At 40.6% G+C, this 22,989-nt stretch overlaps 1 protein-coding gene across 3 annotated transcripts in view; it reads right to left on the minus strand.

Moving 5' to 3' along the window:
• Window positions 1–22,989, minus strand: part of LOC114151983 (myosin-16) — a 50,117-nt gene that overhangs the window by 15,895 nt on the left and 11,233 nt on the right. Inside the window, exons 1-6 of one of the 3 annotated variants that reach the window (XM_028029570.1) lie at window positions 18,838–19,930; window positions 17,364–17,591; window positions 14,460–14,564; window positions 12,833–12,919; window positions 12,287–12,426; window positions 9,088–9,178 (exon numbers count right to left, since the gene is read on the minus strand). In XM_028029570.1, coding sequence (XP_027885371.1) covers window positions 9,088–9,178; window positions 12,287–12,426; window positions 12,833–12,919; window positions 14,460–14,564; window positions 17,364–17,591; window positions 18,838–18,990 — 804 coding nt within the window. In that variant the 5' untranslated portion in view covers window positions 18,991–19,930. Of the gene's footprint in view, window positions 1–2,185; window positions 2,301–9,087; window positions 9,179–12,286; window positions 12,427–12,832; window positions 12,920–14,459; window positions 14,565–17,363; window positions 17,592–18,837; window positions 19,931–22,989 lie in introns of those variants that run through there. The other 2 variants (XM_028029571.1, XM_028029572.1) reach the window with 2 other exon arrangements.

The following is a 22,989-nucleotide window of genomic DNA, read 5'->3' on the forward strand; positions in this document are numbered from 1 at the left end:
TTTTGTCTTTTCCTCAGGTACTAATTTAGAGAAAGAATGTCCTGCAGCCACCGGTGATTATCTTCAGCATGACCCTGGACTGGCCGAGCTGCGTTTGGTCAGCGAGACCAAAAAGCACCGATGCCATTAGTCTGACATTTGAGGAATTTGGCTGAAGGGTTTTTTTTGTTTACATTTTACAACCCTGGCTAAAAGTCAGAGCCACGGCGGGTCAATTAACCTTGACCCGCCGTCAATTAACGGCAGGTCAATTAACCTTCAGGTGTCTTCGGGTCTTGAGGTGTTTACGATCTCTGGTTGTGTAAAAAAACACAACCAGAGATCGTAAACACCGGACGAAATCCCAGCTATCAGCTTGGGATCCTGATTAATGGATTTTTAATTTAATTTACAACCCTTTCAAGTGATTAAAAACAACAATGTCCAATGAAAAAAAATTGCTATTAAAAAATATAAAAATGAGAACATTTTAAAAATGTTGTCCTTGGATGAATAATGCGGTGAGTAAACAATAAACTCACGGCCAATCAAAACCAATAAGGCAATTAAATTAGAAATGAAAGAGAATAAAAGAGGACTAGGAGAGACTGCCATGTCAAGAACATCAACGTTATCAGGCTAAATTAGCTTATTGTGATTACCCATGTTGACCACTATGGGTGCTGTTTTTAAAGTTGCATAGTTAAAAATTAACAGCAATTATTTTAGCCATTCAGCATTTGATGCGAGAAAGAAAATGGGTGTTTGTTTCCAGAGTCTTATTTCTACCATGTTATTTATTCATTTAGATAATTGCAAACTAAATATTACTGATCACCAAGCAGAATGTTTAGTTCAATGCTTCCCAGAACCAGAACCAAAAACACGGAGAAGATTCAACTTCTATGCACCACAAATCTCGGACAAACTTCCAGAAAACTGCAAAACAGCTGGAACACTGGCTTCCTTTAAATCAGGACCCACATGTTCAGAGTTGCTTTTGAATCATAATAAATGGAACATTAGCCAACATATTTGATGCACATTGATGATTTTGACGATGGCACTGGATAAAATGTAATGCTTGTTACTGGGTTCTTAATTGGTGACTGTTTTGTGTTTTTACAATGTAAAGCACTTTGAACTGTCTTGTTGCTGAAATGTGCTATACAAATAAATTTGGTTGATTAAAATTTAAAGCGACCACTGAGGCCTGTAGAGTCCAAGATGGATTTTTTTGCAATTGCACATTGCCTGTCCTTGGGGAGAGTACTGGATCGTCCATTCCTGGGAAAAGAGTCTCCGACGTGTGAACAATGTTTCCATTTTTAGAAAAATGAAACTTCAAATTGTTTAGAACTGGCATCATAACCCTTCTCAGATTGACTAGTAGCAACAGTTGCTTCTCTATAGTCACTGCTCTTTCTGTTCCTTCTCGCCATTGTGTCAACGCAATGCCAACATCCCAAGATGCATGCTCCAGAGCAACAAAGTGCAAAAGATCCTGCGCTGATCAATTTAATGGTGTTCTTGTATATACAAACCTACTATATAAAAATATTATGCTTCATTAATTATGATAAAGTACAAAAATATCAAGGTTTAACAATGATGATAAGGTATAATGTTACAAAAGTAACAATTAGTAACTTTGACTCAACACAGAAGACATTGCAGTGCTATGCAACCTCTGTGCTACAGAGATATTCTTTCAAACTAAGTGAACCTGAAGTGCTTCCCCTCCTTCTCTCCATCATAAACAATCAAAATGCTTTCGCAAACATAAATCACTCACAGCACATTTCTGCTGCACTCATCTCCTGCCAAAGCTGTGTTTTCTACTGCCGATAAAAATTTATTGCCCCCTTCCCTTGCACGGCCGCAGCCTGCCGTGTTGTGTCATGTTTGGCGTTATCTTCGGTTTCTATCGTTGTCTCGGTGTCAGGAAGTTGTGTCTGACATGGCGCGCAGCCCGGGGGCCGCCTGCGGCTCACTGACGGCGGTGAAAGCCGCCTGCCGGCAACACGCCGCACGAAACCTCCAAAAGCACCGGACGCCTCGGACTCTGACGAAAGTAACCATTCAGGGCGACCCGTGCCACCTTTGATCCAGCAAAAATCTCTTGTTGCCAGCAATTACTCTTATGTAATAACTCATCATTTGGTCTCTTAGAGTTTACATAGACTCAAAGAAATGTTTGACTTACATGCCAGCGGAGGACATCTGTGGAGAGAACAGCCATGGCGAGGCAGCAGCAGTCCAACTGACTGACTGAATGAGAGACTGACTGTCCCAAACATGTGCGCACACGCACACACACTCACACACACACACACCTTGCTGCTGATCCCCTCCGGCATGTTACTGTCCACACCCCCTTATACACACACACAGCCTCTCTCCGTCTTCCTGTCAGTCCCCCTCTCACATATCTGGTTCTCATTAAATTCCCACCTTCCGCTGCCTCAAAATACATCGAGTGGTCCAGAAACAATTGTAGAAAACGTGCAGCGTACCAGCGTTTGCTGTGGAGATTTACATAAAATTGGCTCCAGACTAAGTGACTGCTCACATCTCTCCATACTCACTCGGAAATGTAGAGGAGATAACATCATAAAGTTTAAAAAAATTTAAAAAAATGGCTCGATTTGGTTGAGGGGTTCAATCTTCAGATTTGCATGAGCTTGTTTTTTTTCTTCTTCTTCATTTTTTCTGCTGCTCTTTGAAATGGTAATAATTGTCCATAAACTGGAATCAGATGTGGCCTCAGAGTCGATGTCTCCTCACATGGGTCAAAGGGGATCTTCAGCAGCGTGGGTTGTTATTTCCTGTAGGATCCACTCTGAACAGAACATTTTTAACCCCCCGCCTGTTCACCAGAAAAACAAACAAACAAAAAAAAACATTTCAGACTCAGTGCTGTTGTAAAATACTCATGTTAAAATACTGTAATTCATTCGTAGCGACACAAGACCCTACATGTTGGTTCTTCAAAATGCCTTTGGACGGTCGGAACCCTGCAGTAAAAGTGTTGTCTGATTGATTTGACTTGGAACGTGACGACAGGCCCTGTACACCTGGTCAAAGACGCGTACTGAAGGTGATGAAACAGGTTAGGCCAGCTGAATCTTGAGATGAAGCCCATCGAGGATACACTCCAGATGCATCGGGACAAAGTCTTTTAAGGCATATTTTGGGTGTGTTTGTAGCAAATAGGTACAAATTAAGGGGAACATTAAAATAGTGCCATTTATTTAACGAAATATCAAATGCACAAGTTACTGTTGGACACCAAACTGGCTCATGTGGCAGTCTACTTTTGAACTATCTTATCACCCAGTACTTTTGTGATTGAAATTCTAACCCTAACCCAATTGTGGAATAAGCGCAATCTGACGCAGACGTGAACAATCAACACCTTTGCTTGTGTTTAAAGCACCGAGTGCCTTTGGGCGGTGACCCCTCGGCACTGGGGAAATCCATCAAAGGTGAAGGCTGGGAGTCGTAAGCCACGCCCTTTTTTGTGTCTTTTGACATTCATAAGCCAGAGCAAACAAACATTGTTTCTAAGTTTTCTTAAGGCTCCATTCTCTAGTCACTCTCATTTATCCCCATCAGACTCAGTTTATAGTGAATTACACCATCTCTAAATCATGCTTATGCTGATGACAAACAGCTTTATATTTTGTTTCACCACATGATCGCAGTCACTCATATTGACTGAATGAGTTTGTCCATGATATCGATGGGCGGATGGGCCAGCAGGTCCCATGTTAACAAACTTTGCTCAAGATCAGTCGCCTTGCAATCTGAAAAGTTGTGAGTTCAGTTTTCGCTTCCTTCCACAATCTGTCGTCCAATCTACATAAATGTGTATGAAAACTCAAGTCTATTTAGCATTGACAAAGAAAGGCTAAAATCTACACAGCGTTGTAAAAACCTCAACAGAATTTATGTATTTAAATATCAATAGCCACAAAAAGTCTCTCAATCAGCTCCAACTTTTAAAAAAATGAACAGATGTATTTCAGAACAGAGCAGATATTTGTATTGGAGTTTGTGTAGATAAGTAGATCAGTAACAGGCAAACTGATCAGATCACGCAGTTCCTTGAATCGTTGTAAACCCTTCCTAGTCCATAGGAAGCCAGGTTGCTTTCGTAGTATTGACCGTCTTGTCCATCAGGTTATCAGAGACATCTTCACTGAGTTCCCAGGAAGAAAAGTAAAATAAAATAACTCAGTTTCTAGGCTCCTCATCTCTGAAAACAACGCCATTAAACCTGAGATGGACACAAGCTAATGGCTCCTAAATCATGAACTTCTACTGCAAAAGTGGAAAGTAGAAAACTTCAAGTTCAGTTCAAAATATTTAGTATCACAAAGGCGCCTCAATTGTTCCCTGAATCTAACGCTATGAAAACGTAACCATCTTTCGGTTACATCTTTCACTCCATAAGGCTTATGGATGAAAAACATTTACTCATGCCAAGCTTTGTTGTTGTGCGGCACAGTATAAACACCTAGAGCTACACATCTGCTGCAGAACCAAAATGATTCTTATCTCTTTAGACACAGATGACCCCAAAGCTCTCCGGCTGAGGGTAACTGCTTTATGGCCACGCAATAAAACTACTAAAGAGCCTGGGTCTGTGGTGAGGAATGAAGCATGCAGGCCGCCCTTTAAGCCAACTGCTTTGAATTATGGGATGAGGAGGCGGCTTCAGTTTTCATGACAGACAAAGCATTCTTTTTTGAATCCAGGCAAGTCCACAGGCGCATTTGCGCGACCATTACGTCAAAGGATAGCAGACGATGGAGGTCAGGAGACAGCTAACTGGCCTGTCCACCTGCATCTACACCTAAACCCAGACATCCTTATCTCTACAAGTAAGCGACAGACATAGACTAAACACACGCCAGTGACAGAGATGCATGCTGTCGGACATGATGCTATCTGGATGACACACCAAGATCCCCAAGAAAGCCTCAGGACAAAGTTTACAACGGTGGCACCAAACAATAAGCAGTGTAATCCAAATAAAAGATGCTGCACTGATTTCTTAACATATTTATAAAAATGTTGTGCTACGCCAAGGACCGTTCTGTCGTTAACCTCCGTCACTAACGGAGGGCTTGCAAAGACAAGCCCTCCGTTAGCATCCTCTGGTCGTTCATTCGTCACCCTTAAAGCTGCTGATATCCTGAGCTTCCAAAAGCCAAGTGGAACAGAACCTTTCGTTGATAACCTCCTGATGTTTTCTTCATAGGAATTATACCTGACCCGGCGTTACTGTATAACTTTTACACCTTCATGGAGGGGCTCATTGAGGATTCTCTTTCTATAGATGACGATTCCATAGATGAAAGACGTCTTTCTGTATTCAACTCTCTCTTTCCTAGATAAATCAATTGAACGAGTTTCTCTTGCTCTACATATGTGGACTGTTTTTGATCCCATAGATTTTTGTGCCGACTCGGATCTTGGCTGGACTCAAAGACGGGCTTGGAGGCTTTTCAAGTCAGAGAATTTGATAGTTTGACCACATCTGTATTGAAAACCTTCCTTGGCTAGTCTAAATACTGCAAATGTTTCAAGGTATTCTATAAATTACAAAATAAAGAAGTGTAATTTAGTGGAAAGGATTTTGAGAAAATGTCAAATCTCGAAGTAAAAACAAAAAACAAGAAAGGATTTTATTTTGAAAAACTGAAAGTGTCTTTCCTCGTAACAACGCTCCCTTAACAGCAAGGATGTAGTAAGACAAGCTTATTCTGGGCTGAAAAAACACAAAGTAATTTATTAGATAGTTCAGTTTAAGTAAGTAATTAATTATATTCTAACTTTCAGCCCTGATTACATGAGATGAAGATTATTCTTGAGATTCAAGTCCCAAACCCAAAGTCCAAGTCAAGTCTCAGGTCTTTAGAGCACACATCTAAATCTATCTTAAAGATTTGGGTTTTGCTAAGTGAGAACAACTTGAGCAATCATTCCTGGCATGCACACTCGACCTTCCACAAGTGATATTTATTACTGGCCAATTCTACCTTAACATCCCGAGAAACAACAAAGATGTTCGCTACGTCAACAAAAGGACGCCACAGGGAAAAATCAATAGACTGGGTCAAAATGAGTGTTTTTGTTACGCTCAAAATGTTAGCTTGCACAGATACTTGATCTTTTGTTTCAAAATACGGTAAAGTTTCATTGAGCACTTTCTTAGTTCTCCGTCTTCCTCTTCAGGTGAAGGAGACGAAGAACTAAACGCAACACATAGTGCCTGATTCAGTGGAAATATGGAGAATCTGACACAGAATTGGCTCGAGTTTTTTAAACGGCAACCTTTCTAACCTCCAGCAGTAGATAGCTGTGCTACAGTACTGATATTAGCCGGCACATAAATAGGAAATTCGCTCAGCGGTTATGAATATTTTGGTTGTGTCAGAGAAACAATGCTTACATTGACCAGTTGGCCAATGATTTTTTTAAAATGAGCCATTTACTATGGATCACAACCTGACAAATAAAACTTTAGACATGAGTGAAATTTGTTTTATTTCCTTGTAGCGATACTCATTTATGAGAGGAACATTTGGGTTCCCCTCCTTAACCTTTTATCTCCAATGTAATGATTGAAAAAACTTTTGAAACGGTATTTAGTCCAGCCAAAGTACACAGTCACCTCCTGGTAGATACTACAAACATGTCCGCATCAATAAACATTCACTGCCCAGCTTTTTCCATAGGAAACATTGGATCAAAATCCAATGTTTGATTTGTTGCGATATTTATTTCACTGTGTCCGTTCAGTTTAACTCTCCCACAAAAACTCTGTTAGCTCTTCCAACTGACAATAAATAATAATAATAATAATAAAAACATTTAGCATGAGATTTAAGACTATTATCAGAAACAGCTTGGAGAAAACAGACAACAACATATGCCTGTGAAACAGACAGGATCTAAGCTGATCTGTTAGCCAGCTGGCCAAAGCTAGAGCAGATCATTCAGCAATGCAATGAAACAAGGGCCCGGTCCGTTTTATATCGCCTCGCTTCCTCATAAATGACGCTGACGAAGCCGAGTCAAAACAAGAGCGTATTTCTAACTGTACACTGTCACAGCATCAGGTGGAGGCAGCAGGTCCAGGTGGGTTCCTGCAGGCCGCGGTTCCAAACCGGATCCTGGCGGTCTGGGAGAAGGAAAACGATTGATCCAATCACCAAGCAGATGGCAGGAATGTGTCTGTCCACCGAGTCGTCAGCTTCTACTCAGCTAGTTAGTAAGGAGCTGGGAACTCGTGCTTGGGCCTGGCAGTGAAACTGTAAAATCCAGCTCACAAAAACACACCGCACACGGCTTGATGAAAACAAGATCTGAGCAAGACTTTGGGGGGGAAACTAAGAATCAGGTTGTTTTCCTGCAAATAAAAGCTTCACGAAACCAAAACTATGTTTTTAAAAGGATGTATAAGGGAGGTAGAATAAAGCAGTCCATGTTTTAACTAAGGTCATATATTGCAAGTTTTATGCTTGTCTAAATAAATGTGGTCCATTAAGAAAAATAAAATAAAAACAGCTTTTTCTCATGTTTCACACAACAGAATAAAGGTTTCTAAATATCTATTTTAAAGAATCTCAAAAGACAGTAAAACAACTTTAGAGGATCTTTTTTTTTTAAAAGTCTGTTTTTATTTACATTTGATCAAGAATGGCATCTCAAAAGTGATTTCTTATGAGAATGTCTGACCGTTAGATTGTTAGGTTTATGGGGAAAGCTACTTTTTCCTCATAGGACCAGTTTAGTTTGGATAGCTTTTTCCCCATTAATGAATAAATAAGATCTTAAAATATGTTTGATGGTCTGAAACATATGGAGTAAGTTTGACAAAAAAAAACTACAAAAACCTTAAAAGCAAAAGAAAACTGGCACGAGGAAAATACTTTATTTGTAAATTTGAATGGTATTTTTATGTTTGACATATTTTACAGAAATTAAACGGGACAGATTAATTAATTAGCCCTTACTTGTTACCCATCAACTTCAGCAGCACCACATTCATGTCCAACAACAAAAACATCTTACCAAGTATTTTTAGTCAAGCTTCTAGTGAAAATATCTTAGAAAACTTGAAATGAGACTAAACAACTTTACAGGAAACTTTTCCACAAGATATAGCAGCTTGTTTGAAGCCAATAATTCCTTGATATTGATGAAAAAGTTACCAGTTCAATTGGTAGATTATTTCACTGGGAAAAACTTTCTTGTTATAAGTGAAATAATCTGCTGGTACTGTTTCATCAATATTAAGGAGTTATTGATTTAAGAAGCTCCTATATTTTGCTGAAAAGTTTCCTGTAAGGTTGTTTTATTGTTTTCTAACATTTTCACACTAGAACTGGGGTGTCAAACTCATTTTCATTTTGGGCCATATTAAAAATCTGAGTGCTCTTAAAGGGCCGGTTGTGCCAGAAAGTATTGCCAAAACCAATTGGACTGTTAAAATATCAATGAATAGCTGTTCCTTCAAGTTTTTGTGATTGTTTTGTGTTTTTTTTTTTTTTTTGGTTTTTTACTGATTTTGTGGTGCCAATTTAGAAAGGCTTGCTTTGGTGCAAGCAGCTTACAAATTTTTACGATATTTGCGCTATTGTCTGATGTTAACTGTGACTTTTTATTACTCGTATCAATTACAGCCTATAACTTAACATCAAGTCAGGCTGAGGCAGCGCTCACTTAAACTGAAAGTTTTTAACCAATTTTGAGAAAGACCTGCAGTAAAATCAGAAAGAAATGTGGAAATTTGTTGACTTTGTGTCAACAAAGTTCTGCAGATTTGTGAAAAACTGGAAGGTAATTTGGAGTCTAGAGGGCCACATAAAAAGCTACAGCGGGCCAGATTTGGCCTCGAGTTTGACAAGTGCACTAGAAACTTGACAAATACTTGGTGAGATTAAGATTTAGATTTTTTTGCAGTGCAGCATACAACACAGCATCTTTAACGAAGGAAACAAGTCGATCCACATGATGTGTTTCTCCTCTCAGTGTTTGACCTGGTGATCTTTCCAGCTGCTAACTGTAACGTAAACCCGAGTCGCTCCTGACCTGCAGCTCCTTGCTCCTCCTCTGCAGTTCCATGCTGAGGGCCTCCTCTGCTTCCAGTTTGGCGCTGGCACCGCTGATCTCCAAGTCCTTCCTTCACACAGGAGGAGAGCACACAAAAAATACAACCTTCAGTCAACCAGAAACGATGGAGCGTACAGGTGACTGATGAGCTTCTCGACGTGTCATTTTTTATTGCAACAGCATCCAATAAAGCTCCACCGAACCGTGAGCCGAGCTGAATTGACAGATTTCATATCCCGGGAAGGACTTGAAACGAGGCGACTCATCGTCTTTATTAATGCTGAGCGGGGTCATGCCGAGTTGGTGGTGTGTAGTCTGCGTCTTCCCCCGACACCTGGCTCTTTTCTTCTTTTGATTGTAGCTGCGAGGTACAGCAAATACGTCTCTCTGCTGTCACACTACGGAGGGCAGATAGCAACATGTCGGGATCTTGGTGAATGCCTCGCCTGTGGAGAACTCCCTCCCCTCCCCCCGGCGTTGCTAAGCTACCACTGCAAACCGCAAGGTGTTTTTGGGGAGTTTTATGTAAAAAACCAACACAAGGGCGTGCCGTGGCGGCGTAGCGGTTAGCGCGACCCGTATTTGGAGGCCTTGAGTCCTCGACGCGGCCGTCGCGGGTTCGACTCCCGGACCCGAAGATATTTGCCGCATGTCTTCCCCCCTCTTCTTCCCCGTTTCCTGTCAGCCTACTGTCATATAAGGGACACTAGAGCCCACAAAAGACCCCCTGGAGGGGTGAAAAAAAAAAAAAAAAAAACAGCACAAAGTAGAGCATAAATCTGAAGTTGAATGACAACCCCATCTTGTGAAAGGGCCAAGCCAACGTAAAATCTTATCTGGATATAATTTCGGACTTGAAGTAGGCCATTGAAACAAATGAACATACTGTAATATAAATTGTCCTATTGAAGCGCTGGTTGTATTTTTCAGTCGAGGTGAACGATATGGCTGGGAAAACGTATCCCGATATAAGCATCTTATATCACTGTATATGAAAAATTATTGATTTGCTTTTCGTTTTAAATATCTGAAATTCAGCCAAACTGATGGCGTGACCTTTTCCTGTTTTATCCACAGTTTTCACGCTTCACCGTTGTTTAATTTTAAGTAGTTATGAGGCGCGGTGGCAAAACCTGAAACTGCTGCTGCGCCAGTTACTCAACAGGTTGTTGCTAGGTGACCTAAGAGGGAGTGAGTTATGGTGCGTTCACAACAAAAGCGTTACGCGAGTCAAAAACGCGTCCCACGCTTCAAGTTCGACGCGTTTGCACTTTGAATGCAAACGCTTGACCTTTTGCTCTACACCTAGCGTTTCGCGTGTCTGGTTTACGTTCAAAGTCAATGTGGAGGCGCATCGAGGGAGTGTCAGACGCGCCAGCTCCAGTTATTTTTTTGTTTCGTTGAACGCTCTTGACACTCCAAATGATTCAAATCTCGCTGCGCAAGACGCTGGAAACACAACGGCTCTCGATGCAGAGTAGATCCCATCAGTAACCCTCCCCATGCTCTCTTAAGCCTTATATTGGCGTTTTTTATGATATATGGTTGTGGCTTATATAAGAGCTGGATTTAATGCTCTGTAAATGTTTATGATTGTGGCAGGGTTTAAAATATGAACACTAACTGGAATTTTTCTCTCTCTTTTTTTTTTATACTTGTCTTTGAGCTTTTCACGGCTAATTACATATTATCAAGCATTCCACAGAGATTAAAGAGACAAATCCTATCGTGGCTTAGGAAACGGGTCAAAGCAGGTACTTATTCAACCAACCTCTCTGCTGTCATTAAATAGGAATACAATTAAAGGACTGAACATGACTGAGAACCTTATATGAAAACTACTCAGAAAAGACAGCCTGATTCTGAAAGGTGAGCATCCATAGAGTCAAAAGTATTTCAATGGCTACCGCTAAGCTACGGTAGCGATAAGCTCTCTACTTTGCTTTTTAAGCTGTTTTATGCTGTATTTCCTTACTAAAATGACAGCATCCAGTCTTCAAAGCTTTTTTGAGATGCATACAGAAGCAGACACAACGGCACCAAAGCAAGCATCCAAAAGAAATGGTTTGATTTAGCCCAACCTGGGATGCTGTACAGTAATATTCAGTCAATTAGAAAATGGGTTCAGATGAGGTTCATTTTTCAGGTTGACAGTTTTTACAACTGACAACCTCTAGGCAGGTATTAAACTTTCTTTTTATTAAGTATGTGTTCATATTGGATTAATTCCGAGATTTTAGACACAAAACCACAATTTTTTTTTTTTTTTTTTTTAGCATTTTGAAAATGGATGTTTTACAGCCTGTATATTTATTTTTTCAATGGTTTTATTATTATTATTATTATTATTATTATTATTATTATTATTTCGAGTGAAATCAGATTTTATTTTTCTGAGATTTTAGGTTTTGTTGTCATTTTTATTGGTATGAAGCAATATCCTAATTTTAAATGTCTGGTTTCTTTGATTGTAAGCGTAAAGTCATCATAATCAGCACAAATAAAAACTTTAAAACATCCATCTGTGTAATCTGCCTAATGTGTTTCACTTAGAGATAAAGTTCCTGAAATAAATGGACTTAATACTATTCTAATTTTCTGAACGATCTGTATTCCAATCCATGGATAGTGTTGGGATACAGTTCGAGATGACAGACTGCTTGGTGCTTCATCTCTGCCTCATTATACTATTACTTTTTTTGTAGAGCTACTTACAGAGGGTCAAGTTGTTAAAATATGTTCTGTGCTACTTTGCTAACATTTTTGTAAAATGTGACAAGAGAAAACTTATCTAGAATACTACAAAGGCCAGAAGCAGGCCACTCAGAGGCAGGAAAGGAGATTTGTATTTGGGTAGCTAACTAGCTATCGATTAACGGTCAACAAAATGCAAAAACCATAATGGAGGTCATGCTAAAACGGAAGCGGTGCTAGGTTGCTAGCATAGCTGTTTTAACATGACTTCTATTGATCCTTCTGGCCTAAACCTTACATGCTAACATGGAGGCATTTTGAAATACCGTTTCAAACAACATTTGGACATTTTTCTTTCTGCCTGTTGCCAGTTTGCCAGTACTGAATATACACAGGTTTCTGTAAGAGCGTATGTAGGTTGCCATGACAACCCGCTGCTTCTGCTATGAATTAGTTTTTATATCAGAAAATAAAACCTACTGACCGTTTGATAAGCTCTTCCAAACCACTCCTCATCTTCTCCACCTCTCCTAAGCTGTCCGTAGTAGATCTGCTGTCAGCGTCCAGCTTCCTCCTGGCTTTCTCAGGCTCGCCACGCTGAAGCCGCTCCAGCTGGATCTCCAACTGGGAAACAGGCAAGAAGATACAAGTGTACACAACAATCACGGTTCAGTTCGTACTTTTGGTTTTAAAGTTGGTTCTCTTAAGAGGGCTGGCGTTGAATGCTGCAGGCAGCTGGATTTGGGCTTTGGTTTTTCCTCCACTGCCAGTGACTTTTATTTTAGCTTGATGTTATTGCCGTTGAAAAATGCTGTTTGCATTGGGGTTTGTTTTGATAATTAATGTTACTAATTAAATTTTAGGTCAGTCTTCCTGCACATATCTAATCTAGGTCTTTGTGACCAAGATGCTGAACCAGAGGCTGATAGAAAAGAAAGCCGACCGCCGAACTATTGTATCTTGTTTCATCTCAGGAGCTGAATATATCACTCCACCCCGAGATGTTGGATGTCAGAAAATGTAGACTTACATGTTCGGCTTGCAACTGCAGCTTGGTTTTCTCTTTGGTCAGCAGGTTGACTTTGTCCTCCTCCATCTGCAGATCCTCAATCGCTTGCTGTTGGATAGAAACAAGATGTCTGAGCCTGGGCTGCACATGTTCCTAAACCTTTAATTCATCACATGGCTTCACATCCGTCTGATGGCAACGCCGCAGCTTTGGAAACACTGGAGTAGCTTCTTTGCAAAAAGCATGTCAAATGTGGCCATCTCCTGTTTGAGCTACGGCCATCTGATTTCTTTTTATCTTGCTACATGAAGTCATTATTCGCTAAAGCCCTGAAATTGTCAGAAGGTGTTCATTGGCACGAAGAAGCAATTTTCCCCTTGCAGATTTCTTGTGTCACATTAATGTTTCACATATTCAAGCAAATGCTAATTTAAGGCAAAGACAACTTAAGCAAAATGAAAATGCACTTTAAAAAGACAGTTTCGGGTTGAAACTAAAATCCAAAACTGATGGCTGGACATTCTATCTCAGGAGTTTCCATCTGAGAGCAGAATCCATGGTTTCACCGATTACAGGGCGTGCTCACTGTTTTGATAAAAACGAAAATGGGCAGATCCGTGGAAGTCCAAACTTGTAGAGTTAGGAAGAAGCAGTTTGTTCATTTTTTGTTATCCAGGTGTACTAAGGACAAGGTTGTAAGCTTCATGAGTTTGTCTGACTCCTTACTTCCTCTGCATCTTTGTTAAATCCCACCAGCCAAGGTTTTATTGACTTGAAGCTAATGGCTAAAAATGGCCATTAGCTCAGAGGTGACTGTCGGAGTAGAAGTGAGCCAAGAACAGTGGTAGAGAGCAGAATAAACACACAAAAACATGCACGGTACAAGAGAGCGAAGTGCAAAGGCTACTGGAAAGTTCTCTCCACTCGCATTAAAAAAGATCATTTCTAGATGCCGAGTCAGATTTTATTTAAAGTCAATAGCTGACCCCGATAATATGGCGGCAAACTCTCAACTCTGAAGCCCTGCCAATGCTTTGAAGCCCACCAGCCTGACGATCCGTTGAAAGTACGTTGTCCAGAAGGGAAAAACCTGTTTGGAATTTGAACAGCTCCTCCTTGTGTCACATTCAGTGTTATTGATTTGGCTGTGGGGTCGGGGTTAGAAGATAGGATATGACAGCTAACATTTACAGGCGCACAATGAACCAAAGCACACTTAAGAGTGGCAGGTTCTTAGAACGTAAGGCTCTGAGGAGGGTGTTGGGTCATTTTCCCAGGCCTGACCTGAAGAACGGTTTCAATTTTTAGTTCAGTTTGTGCATTTGATGAATGTTAAGAGTTGTCTGACCCATGATAAACCAGTCAGGTGTGTGTTTAGAGCCAGTTACCTGTTGAAATGTCAGATTATACCAGAGCTAGAAACTAACTGAACAACCATGGCCGAGATCTTGAAACACAGGACATTTTTACTGTAGTTTTTCATGTATAGAGTGTCTCAAAAACATTTCTGTGGACATCATGGCCAACCTAGAGGCGTCAGTCTCAGGGACTGTCGCTGAGGGTAAATGTTTCTTGAATCCACAACAGGTGAAAGACATGACAACACCTGATACACACACAACATAAAGCGCGCCTCCTCAATCCTCACCTGGCTAAGCTCCACCAAATGTTCCTTCTCCCTCTGGAGCTTCTGCACGGCTTCGTCCCTCTGCAGTACCTGCTCGGTCAGCTTCCTCACCTCGCCGTCTGACAGCTACAAACAAAACGACAAATGCTGAACTGTGGAACCGGTAAGTACCCGGTTTCATCAGAGAAACCGATTTCCATAGTTTTGGCGTTTTTCCAACAGATGTCGACGTTTCCTCTCGGAGGATTAGACACTAATTCTAGCTGAAGACACACATATGGGCTGAGATAAAAACTGGTACAGAAGCGATACGTTTTACTATTATCTACAAAACAGAAGCTTTTGATCTTTCGCTCAACTGGATCAAACACATTCAGCAATAAATGAAAATTGCATCACTTTTAATTTATTACAATCAATTTCTTGCCATGATAAAAATTTATATTTTTTTGCGTTCACAATAAATTACAAATAATGTTTAGAACAAACAAAAAACACTGTCCATATTGTCTGGATTGTTATTTTTAATGCTTGTTTCACGAGAGTATCGATAAATATCAATACTTTTGAAAATATGATTAAATGCAGTAATTGTGTGTATTTTAGCGAGACAAATCCCACTTCTTTATGTGACTGGTAGCTTATTTTACAGCTGTAGTTGCTGTACAATTCAACCACAGCCATACAGAAACCTAAAAAAGAAGAAATAGTTTGTATCGTCCGTATCACAATATTACCACAAAGTATCGTGATAATATCGCCCATCACTACATCAGATTTAAGTGATTCACTGATGAACCCAGATGATTACAGATGCTGTATCAAATAATGTCTGTGATTAAATCAGGATAAGCTTTTTCTTTTCACAGCGAGTAGAAATAATTTTGGTAATCCTCACCGATCTAAGGAGAAAAAAGATCTTCTTTAACTGAAACTGATCTAAGTAGATTCCCGTGCGCCCCAGCAGCTCTACAGCGTCCACCCCAACCACAGTTCACGCACATTTTGAGAACGCACTGGCACACCTGAACAAAAGATAGCATCTTAATCCCTTTATTCGCCGCAAATAAACAGATTAAGGCTTCGGTGAGAGGGCTGTAACGGAGATGGCAGAGTAGCCTCTGGCATCGGCGTCTGACCACAGGAGACGGGATTTGGTTACGGCCTTAAGAAACCTGCCAACTTCGAGGGAAGCGACGCAAGTTGGCCGTGAGATGTTTTTATTGTGATCTGAAATTTACAGCACAGCTGTAGGTTAAAGAGGGACAGACTGTAGCATGAATATCTGCGGCGTAATTGGTAATTAAAAGCCCAACATGTGGTCAAACATGTGGTGGTGTAAAGTTATACGTTTCAGGATCTTTGCGTCTTTTGCGGTGAAGTGGTTTGAGCGAGTTTGTGTTTCGTCTTGTGTGTTTTCTCCTTGGAGCAGGAGTTTATGCCTCGCAAACGTTTTCCATGCTTGACATGCTTCAGCCGCAAACTTTAATGGGTTTCGTTGGCATTTAGTGCGTCAGCTGGGTGGATGGTGACGCAAAATGTTGGATGGAAAACATTTTGGATGTTTTTCATCCAAAATTAATCACATTTTAGATTTAAAATGATATTGATCCAGCCAGTTATATGTGTCACTTGGAAGACAATAAAACGATGCAACAAGAAGTATCAGTTTTGAAATGATTACATGATTTTATTTACGTTTTATCATTAATAATACGCCTCAATAAGCAATGGGAAAACCATTTCTTGGATTACACACAAAAAAAAACTAACAAAAAAAGCTACCTTTCTCAAAATTTCTTAAGAGCTGTTTGAAAGTTTCTTCAGATATTCTGTAGATTTACATACATTTGGTGATTTGTGAAAAAGCATAACTGCGCTTCCATTCTGTGAAACTCTGCAGCTCCTCCAGAGTCTCTGCTCCTAGAGGACTGAAAACATACAAACACCACGGTTTTTTTTCTACACAAAGTTTAGAAACTTTGTGTAGTTTCTAAAATAAAAATCGAAAAGTGAGGCCTGCATTTAAAATGGTAAAAGTCTTGTACTTGTACAGCACATTATGAAATCCAGAGCACTTAATAAGTAAGAGAACTAAAGTCAAGGTGCAAAAAGACAGAAAAGAAATTAAACATAATATTCAGCCGAGCCAGGCGGGAGAACTACATATTTCCCACTATGTTTACTGGAGTCCTGTCTGTACCTGGATTGGCCAGCGAGGCCAATTATTGCACTTTTTTATTATTACTTTATTTTATTATTATATTATTACTTGCACTTGAACTATTTGTTTAAAGACGATGCTTCGTCTTGGTCTATCACATAAACTGAGGTAGTGCAGATCTTGCTTCATAAAAAGCTGCCCCAGAAGGCTCTTTTGGTGTCATAAAGTTGTGTTTTTAAAATGACCTTTATGCTTAAAATGACTTGGAAAAACTAAAGGTGATTCATTATTAATATTAGAAATGTCAAGAGGATTTTTGGCACTAAGAAAATGTATTTAGGATCTGCCTAAAACGTACTGTGTGTTTTTGTTTTTAATATTATTTAAAACTACAGTATGTAACTTTCATTTTTTTAAAAGGTTTTTTTTGTTATTTTTACATATTTGTTTAAATTGTCACCATGTAGTGACAATTTAATATGAGACAAGTAACCTTTGAAAATATCAATATTCTTCGTCCTCCTCCTCCTCCCTCGGTTGCACCGCTCCGGACCAAAAACAACCAATCAGAGCCAGGAGGCGGGTCTTAGCGCTGTCGATCAACCTCAACTACTCACTGCTAAATGTAATCCTGCATGTAAGTAAATACAAACTTTATTTATCATCACTAATTGAACTAATTGATTCCAAATTGGTATTATAGGTGGAACAAAAAGATAAACCAAAAAAAATAAAAGCTTCTTATGGTGCCGATGCTCTACCTGTTTGTCCCGCTCGGCCGCGGTCAGCGCGCTGTCCAGATCGTCCAGGTCTCGTCTGAGGCTGCCGCACTCCGCCTCCAGCCTGTCCCGGTGGAGGACCAGTGTTGCCGAGCAGGCCTCCTCCTCCTCCAGGCGGTCCGAGAGGTCCGACAGCTGGCGCTCCAGCTCCCGCCGGGCCTCCTCCAGCTGGGTGCAGCGCTGCTCGGACGCCTGGACGTTCTCCTGCTCCTACGGCCGGACAAACATCGATTCAGGCCGGGAATCATACAAGCGTGATTTTGTATGAAATTGTTGTCCACTCTCTACTGTCTTTGTAAACATTTTTTGTTCCACAAAGCCCTAAAAGCTGATGAACCGGTTGAGAATGAGGGAGGTCCTTGGGAAGAAAAAATAAATGTCTCAATTAATAAAAAGCACAAGAGATTAACGGTTAATATGAGAGGATTAGGGAAATAAAGGAGAGCCGGGCACACACCAACAGATTTATTTCAGACAAAGCTCTCGCTGCAGGTTATGCCACAAGACTAAACATATCCACCTTCAACTCAGAAGAAAACTTTGCTTTGTTATTTTGCTTTTCGCATAGATAAAAGGTAAAAGGCAGGACAATGGCCGCCAGATCTGACCGGATCAGCGAGTTTTTTCTGAGCACCAGCTGCGATATGGGTGAAAGGGTCCAGAAGTGAGAGCTTACTTTACTGAACTGGGCTTCATTATGGGCCTGTCATCACAATCAACCTGTGCAGAATGAGCTTTGGAACCACAAGTTTTGATGGATTCTACTACAGTGCAGAGATATCCAAACTTTTTGCCACGTGGGCAAAAATGGCCAAGTTGGAAGTATTAACAGGCTTAAAAATCTATTTTATGGTCCTTTCCTCAAAAGTAAATTTAGCATATTTTTTTCTTTTACTTATTAAACTAAACATGCAATAAGCTCATTAAATGAACAAAGAGGTGTAGTTTCAAAATAATATTGAACTGACAATTAAAAATGTTTTTCGCGTTTCCTAAATTTTCTGAGCTGTGCGTTCGTTCTAGAATACCGGCAGCGTAATCAGAAAAGCCTTACCACCGTTAAATCTCTGCCTTAGCTTCTCCAAATGTCTGAATTTCACTGATTTCTACGAGTATTCAGTCTCTTTTCGGAGTCAGTCCAGCTGCTTCTTAGAAAGGAGCTCAGAAACTGCAGCTCCAAGGAGGAGCTGAGTCTCAAAGGCGGAGCTATGTCCACCCAGGTGTTTTTACACAGCCGAATGGTTGCCACGGGAGATTAAAGGATTTCTCAGACATGCGTGAAAGAATCAAAGCAACGCTCGAAATATGTTTATGATGAGCGAATAACATCATAACATGTAATCGATTTTACATCATACTGCAATTTTAAGACTAAAAATGTCTCCTTTTTCTACCGCAGTAAGTACATATTCCCGGGATATTCTCAACAATCCTTAATGTTGTGTGTGATACCCACAGCTGCCAGTCTGTGCTCCAGGGTGGTGCTGTAGCCATCCCAGTCCAGGTCATCAGGTTCTGGTTCCGCTCCAAGATCAACTTTAGTCCCATTGGCTTCCTCAGAGTTATTAAGGAGGGAGTGGCATTTTTTACTTTTCCCTCTAGACGTCATCTCAGCAAACCGTCACGCAGTATCACGTCCTTTTTTTTTTTAGTAGATTTTGCCCGTTCCACGGTGCTGGAACTTCTCTGACAGAATCACTTTCCCTCCTCTTCCCCCTGACTTGTGTGCAGCTGCTCTGAGTCTTCCAGGTGGGTTTGTGTTGGATCCCTTGAGGTGCTCCTGGTAAATCCTCTTTCTCACTTCACTCTTTCTTTGCTTTGATCCTCTTCTTCTGCAAGGTCTTATTTAACTCAAAATCAAACGTTTGTGTTTCGTTTCAGAATGCGCTGGAATCCCGACTTTCCTCTGCATCTCGTCGTCGGTTCTCCACTGAAAGTAGCCTTTGTGCAGTCCACCCTTGCAATGTTTCACAGCATTATGCATTTCTCTGTCTTCTACAGTCTCCTCCTCCAGAAACAGGTGGCTTTCTACTGCTTGCTGGGAAGGGAGGGAGGAAGAAGGGGTGGTGGTCCGCAGGTATCCCTCCGAATGGGAGTGGCCGGTCAGAGGAAAAGCATGTAGCATTGAGCTATGTGACCACAGGAACTCTGCACTCACCGTACGAGCCGTAAAAGCCAGGAACACAAGAGCAGAATACGAATGCAGAGTAAGAATGCATTTTTTTCTTCTTCCCCCGGTTATAATTGACATAAATGTCTTCTGGGCACATGCCCACACAGTCGCCCACAATGCCACGGCCTTCATCTTAGCAAGAACAACTAGGCGTATTGTGCCTCAACCCAAGCGTGGCTGTTTTTTTTTTTGTTTGTATGAAGTCACAGAGACTCTCAAAACTAGACCAAGCGTTTCTCTATCTACGTCAACATCAGCCGGGGTCATGAGGTGAAGATGAATGCTGCCGGTAGCCCCAACAATTTCTAGTAAACTTATGAGGTTTGCACAGACCGGATCAAAGAAATAAAAGCTATTAAGTGTTAAGTAGAGTGTTTTGAAAATTCAAAGTAAAATGCTTAACAGGGGTTAAAAAAAAATTAAATCCACAGCGTCCGGATGCAGAAAAATTTAACTTTGCTCAAATGAATGAATCTAAAGATGCTGCCAATGCCAAGAGAACCTTTGTGCAACCCAACGGGACCAAACAATAGAAACAAAAATGCTTTTCTAAGAATGCATTTTGCTTTCTGCAATTATGTGGCCCAGGCTCTTGTCCTTTACTCCCAACTATATCTTTAGACTCCGGTCTTGCTCGGGCCGTGGCCCAGAGAGAAGCCGTCATGTCCAACACCAACATATCTGACAAGCAGCCTGGCAATGAATCATGTGAAAGAATGCGCCCAAGTCAAGTCTGTGAGCCTGGAAGGCATGAGACACTAAGTCCATTTTCCTTGTAGCATGCGCGACAGTCTTTCAGCCGTAGTCATTCATTAATCAGAAAATCCCACTACCTGTTCATTACAGAATTACATGGTAGAGACGACGTCCTAAGAACGAAGCCCCTCTTCTGCGTTTAATTACTACGTTTGGCTCAGCGGCGCCTCATCCAACCCATATTCGTGTACTGTGTCAGGATTTTGATATATTGTCTCCATGAAGGAGAAAGCCTGGAATTTAACTGCTTGTAGTCTTTCAACATCCTCACAGCAGATGAGTGATGAACCCAGAGGCTAACGTTGGTTTAGCTGTCAGATGCCTTCATTGGACGATATAGCAGAGCTTTGTGAAAGTGACTAAACCCCATTATAACACAAACAGTCAAGGCTGACTTTATTTAAAGCTTTAAATACACAATGACAATGAAGATATCAAACCGTAGCACATGCAAATACTTAAGATTCTATCTTTTACACATTTTTAATGGGTTTTTTTTCCCATTGAAAACAATGGCTAGCGCCTTAGCTGGTCTGTTACAGTTAAGGTCTTGACATAACCTTTCACCACGGTGTGCACAGGGTTACCCCCAGCGGTCTATAAGCCTAGTGGGCCACCAGGCTAAGTGTTATATGTTTAGTTTAAATAGGGTTTTTATACACCAGTAACAGTGATGGTAAGGACAGATTAAGCTATGTTTATAGTTGACGCGTTGAACTGGGCACCAGGAGTTGCGCACCAGTCGCATCATCCCTGCACCTGCCCACGCACCTCTGAGTTTTTGTAACTTTTAATTTTTTTTTAACACAAAAACACAGTGGGCCACTGGTGAACTACCCTGTCATCAGCTTTGGTGGGTTTTCTGGGGTAAATTCTGGAATGTGAGCCATTTGGAGCTCGCAGACAACAACTACAACCCTAATCACACCATTTTTAGCTTAGTTAAAGAAACATTGACCACTCAGACATCCACATTTATCACTAGAGCCACTCATAAGAGCAGGCTGTTCATTAACATGATGACTGAAATGATGTTGAACTATCGTCTTAGCATATTGACACTTTGCTTCATTTCTCGTAAATCTGCGATGTTAGCTTCACCAAACGTAAGCTAATTGTCAAAAAAATTTTGATTTTTAGGTTTTATAAACTATATCAAACCTTTCTGTAAATTTCAATGTCTGTCTACACCAGTTGAAATATAAGTCTGGAGTTATGGAAAGGTTATCTGATTCGCGAGACATGCTAGTTCGAGAAAAGGGAGTTAGCGTTTGGTTCAAAAGATTTTTAGCTACCTGTGTTAGCTTTAATCTTTTTTGTAGCTGGACCAGCTACCAGAGCCTTCTCGCAGAAAACTACAGCAGAGTTCTGGGGAAAGCCTCAGACATGCAGATGTTTGAAAGCAGAAATCTCTAGTTTAAGTAACCAGGAGTTAGCCATACGTTTAGCATGTCTGCGAAAAAGCAAATCAAAGGAATGTCAAGTCTGTCTGACCTAACGGGGCACACGTACATCAAGGTTGATTAGCAGGCAGGAATTTCTCCTGTCCCGGATGAAAAACGTCCGAGGTGTCCCTGCAGTTTCGGCGGGTGAAGACTAATGAAAAACAGGAAAGATTTCCAATGGAAAACTGGAAGGCTTCCTTACACACCACAGCGGCACTAAATAGCTCTGACATGGGGTCACATTTCTCAGTCAGATCAGAGGGCTGCATGAAATGAATTATGCTGGCTGATCTGTCTCCTCCACAGATTAATGTCATTATTTATGGCTGGCTAATCTAAGCAGAGAGGAAAAACATGCTGGGAGCCAGCGCACACCTGGTTAGTTGCAATAGAAAAAGCTACATTTCTGGGAGAAAAAAAACTACAACAATTTCTGTCCATTGCAGATTAACCAACCGTGACTTAATGAACAAATTGACTTTACAGACATTGTCTAGGATTGGTTTTAAAAAAAACAACCCCAAAAAACACCACTGTACATATTAAAGAGCACTGACCCAGTTGTCAAACCCAGACAGAAGTAAAATCCCAAATCAGAGGCCCAGCTCCTTGTTACAGCTGATGGTGTGTTAAATTGACTTCTGCTAAGCAATTCAGCTGGAGTAAAGATGAAATCCCGCGGGCCGGGAACCTTTTCCACAAACACTGGCAGCAGCACAGCTGATCCATACTTTCACACTAAATCTTCTGCACCCCAATGAAATTTACTCCGTCACACTCAAACGAACCACTATGCCATTACAGCAGAGGTTCTCTGGAGACACACTCGTTATTTTCCTAATAAATAACTTCTCAATAGGTTTTCGGTTTCTAAATCTTTAACGATATTGCGGTTGGTATAAAAAAGAAATAAAGATTTTTAACTTGTCTGGATGCTGAAAAGAAAAAAAAAAGCAGGTTATGCTGATCGTCAAATGTATTTGAAACCCTTAATTTTATTTATTTATTTATTAGAATTTTTTTTGACATTTTGTCAAATTACAACCACAAATTCTTGGATATTTTATGTGAAAAAATTTTTCATTTGGAGTTTACATCAAAAACACAAGAGGAAAGAAATTACACGGCATCTGAACCTAATTTGAAGTAAATATTTCTGCTGATTGTGTCTAGATTTGGGGGAAAAAAAACTTATATTTATACTGTAAGAGTTTGTAAAGAGATCAAGATAAAT

The sequence above is a fragment of the Xiphophorus couchianus genome, chromosome 10 (genome assembly GCF_001444195.1).
Source record: "Xiphophorus couchianus chromosome 10, X_couchianus-1.0, whole genome shotgun sequence".
In the NCBI taxonomy this organism is placed as follows: domain Eukaryota; kingdom Metazoa; phylum Chordata; class Actinopteri; order Cyprinodontiformes; family Poeciliidae; genus Xiphophorus; species Xiphophorus couchianus.